Consider the following 4,006-nt stretch of genomic DNA (forward strand, 5'->3'; position numbering starts at 1 on the left):
CGGCGTTATTTTTTCCTCCTGCTTTCCGACCAATTCCAGTCAGAGAACTGCCTGTAAACATGAACTGCTAACCAATTCTACTGCAGGAGGCGAGTACACAGCAGCCAATCCCCGCGCGGTAGGGTGGTGTTATGCAGAATACGGGTGGGAAATAACACTTAACGGCTCTTCGAACATGTCTGCATGGTGCGTTTCTGCATGGAGAGGGAGAGAGAGAGAGGAAGAGAGAGAGAGAGAGAGAGAGAGAGAGAGAGAGAGAGAGAGAGAGAGACCGTGCGCAAACAGATACCCCGACACACCAGCGTGTCATAAATCGTGGGCCGTGCACCATGCGCCGTCAGTTCTGACACAACACGGACTGTGAGCCCCCCTCTCTCTCTGTCTCTCTCTGTGTCTCTCTCTCCAGTCACTGCCACTCTGGCGCACGTTTTATAAAAACATGCGCCTCGTTGCATGGAGGGGATTTGCGTGCCGCATTAGATAACGCTTCTCCACGCCTTTATGCTCCGTCGCGGTGGGGCACGAGCACGTTTACCACCCCCATAAACCCCCAACACCAGCCCCAGCGTGCTCCTGAAGAACAGTGCTGTGGGGATGGAAGAGCGGCACGAGCCCGAGAGCCCGGATCCGAGTGAGCCGGTGCAGCTCCCGCACAGGACCACCAACTTTTTCATCGACGACATCCTCCGGCCGGACTTCGGCTGCAGGAAAGAGCGCCAAGCGGGCACGGGCGGGCAGCAGGCTCGCGCGCCCGCTGACAGACCCACGCTGCCCGGGACTCCGGATTCTGAGTGCTGCGCCGACAGCGTGTCCTCCTCTTCCTCTTCTTCCTCCTCCTCCACAGTGTCCTCACCTCCGCCTAAAGCAGGTGGAGAAGCGGCGGTCGGTAAGGAGCGCCAGCCGCTGCTCTGGCCTGCCTGGGTTTACTGCACCAGATACTCGGACAGACCTTCATCTGGTAAGGCAATGCGCCGCTTCTCAGCTCCTTCTGTTTCACTGCACAGCGAGAACAGCTCGAGCAGAGCCAGAGAACGGGAGCTCACCCAGTAGTGTAGGCCCGGTCACTCTCTCTAACGGGCTGTTAGTCAGAAAATGGGCTTCGGCACAAACACAAACTTCCCTTTTCTGCAGCATCAAAATATTTGCTGTAGTAATTAACAAATAATAATAATGATAATAAATAATACTAAAAATGATAACAACAACAACAACAACAACAACAACAATAATAATAATAATAATAATATTCCTGCTGTCAAATAGTCACGACAAAAAAGCAGCGTTTTCGTCTGAATATAATTTGACCCGAAATAAAAGGTAAATAAATAAATAAATTCGACAGTGCGTGCTCATTTCGAAAATTATGAGCCCAGTTAATCTGTTAAATTTTGTATTTAAATCAATTTCATAAGAAGATTCTTATTACTAAAATAAAAAGAAAGAAAAAGAAAAAAATGTTAATGTCAAAGTGAAAGATTTATACCCAGCGTGCATGTTTTTAAAATGAAGGTTTGTATGCTGTTTACACAGCGCCCCCAGTATCCTGTTTTTGATAATCATAAACTGTTATTCAGAAATGACCCCCTCACTTACACAAGCCTGGAGCAGAGGTGTCTCAGGCCATCACCACCAGGGCCTCATCCCTGCTCACTGTCACTAACTGGGCTGTATTATAAAGTTTCATGAAGTTTCCTGTTTTTTCCTGTTCCTGTTCTATTTTTCATAAGCACAGTCTGTTCGGAGTTGGTTACAGATTATCAGTTATACAAATTAATTAATAACATCTTGATTGTTTTCTGTATCTGTTATACTTTTCACAGCGTGCATTGCTGTTTACTACTGTTTCATATTTCATATTTCAGACATAATAATCAGGTATGCAGTATGTGTTATATTGCCTGTTATTCTCTTTGTCGTGAGCCAATATCGTTTGATAAGTGTTTGCGCGTGACAAATACCGAATGATCTTTCATTGATATTAATAAAAATATTGACTTTAGGTGTCATGTTTTTTCTTAGTTTACTTGTTATGAATCCTTAGGATATACGGAAGATTTCGTGTTTAAGTCTAATAAACGCTGTTATATAAGCAATAAAACCATTTTAAGAGAGTAAAACATAATTGCAAACTAAATGTGTCAACACAGGGAAAACACCACAGGCCTACACCACAACTGATGAGCGGAAGCTTCATGAGTCTCGTGAGATAAAGACAGAATGGAAAACAGTTTTGAATACGTTATGACACGTAGTTAAATTCACACGGTTTTGAAATGAACTTACTCGTCACGGTAATCAGTGTGAGCTCCTGCGACTGAGTTTGGATCTTTTGTATTTCTTTTACTGAAAAATGGTGGTTTGAATTCATATGATTCAGGTGTGACACTTGAATAAAACGTTACATAAACAAAAAACTCGCCAAAAGCTTGCAGGTAATTGCAATTGTTCTGAAGCACTTTTTATTCGTGTTCAACCGACCGACACATTTGAGTTATGTAAACTCAATGTGTTTCAGTTTTTGGCTTTTCAGATAATAAAGCACATTTCCATTGCATTACAAACTGATTTTGAGTTCTAACATTGGGCCACATTCACCAGTGTCTTCCTATTTTTTTTCTTAAATTAGTTCTTCCTAACCCGCAGAATCGTTCGCACAAAGAGATTTGTTCTTACCTGAGAACAAATAAGAAATCGTTGGTGAATGTCAAAATCTTCGTGAAAACTGCGTAAGTAAGTGGGTGTTAAGAAGAAATGTCTTCTTAAGAAGGTTTGGTAGATCAGACTCAATTATTACAAAGTGCTGGAGGTTCAGTCTAGCGTTCAGAACTCTACACACGCATTTAAATGAACTCATCACAACGGTGAGCTCATTCAGTATTATCCACAGAAAACAGATTTTTTTTCTTTGGTCTTCAGTCGATTTAGCATTGAGTCATTTAATTAGTGTCACAGTCTGGGAAGGGTTAAACTAGACCTTTTTCACAGAGTAGGAGTATGTAGACATTAGATCATATTAATACGGTCCTTTGTGTATCTGTTTTGTCTGAAAGTCTGAATAATAAATCAACTCGACCTCCCATCACTGTTTTACAAGCGCTGGGTGAATCCTGTTTACCGTCGTTATTGGGTAGAGTTATCTGAATCTGGGACTTCAGACAAAAGTCCAGTCTACGCAGACTACAGCAAAATACTGTACACTATACACCATATAATATACACTGTAGAGTACAGACTATACACTCCTATATCTATGTACTGTACACTCTCAGAGCGCTGTGATCCGCGCCTGCAGATGCAGATCCTGTAGTATATTTAAATGTTAGCAATGTTAAGTAATAATAATAATAATAATGATTATTATTATTATTATTATTATTATTATTATTATTGTTATTATTATTATTAATGATGTTGTCGCTGTTGTTGTTGGTGTCGTTAACGATTTTATTATTATTAATATACCTACACTAATATTTTTAAATTAGTACTAATGTTGAATTATTAGGTGTTACTTTGTAAAGTATTACTGTTGTAATTGTTTACAAAAATCTTCACTACTTCAATAGTAAGTAAGTAAGTAAATTTTATGTGTATAGCACACTTAAAACCAAAGTGTTACAATTTATGGACAAAAAATGGTCCCACCATTAGTTCTCCTCTTGCACCAGTCTAATTTACACATAAAAACATATTAACACCAACACACTCAGTCCTCAACCAGCACAAGCCATTCACCAGTTAATAAAAGGTAATCGATAAAATGGGTTTTAAGCTTTGATTTAAAATCAGTCACTGAGAAGGCCTGTCTGATGTCAGTTGGTAGGCTGTTCTGAAGTCTCAGCGACTGCAGCGATAATAACAAGAACAACAACAAAGTACTACAATACTACTACTACTACTACTACTATTACTACTACTATTACTACTACTACTACTACTACTAATAATAATAATAATAATAATAATAACAATATATAATATATAATAATAAGAAGAATTAGTCTTG

General features: G+C 40.0%; 1 protein-coding gene across 1 annotated transcript in view; it reads left to right on the forward strand.

The window, feature by feature from the left end:
* The first annotated feature begins 244 nt into the window (after positions 1-244).
* Positions 245-4,006, forward strand: part of en1a (engrailed homeobox 1a) — a 4,609-nt gene continuing 847 nt past the window's right edge. Inside the window, exon 1 of the mRNA XM_036573899.1 lies at positions 245-958. Coding sequence (XP_036429792.1) covers positions 595-958 — 364 coding nt within the window. The 5' untranslated portion in view covers positions 245-594. The remainder of the gene's footprint in view (positions 959-4,006) is intronic.

This window comes from Colossoma macropomum, unplaced genomic scaffold, assembly GCF_904425465.1.
Source record: "Colossoma macropomum unplaced genomic scaffold, Colossoma_macropomum, whole genome shotgun sequence".
NCBI lineage: Eukaryota > Metazoa > Chordata > Actinopteri > Characiformes > Serrasalmidae > Colossoma > Colossoma macropomum.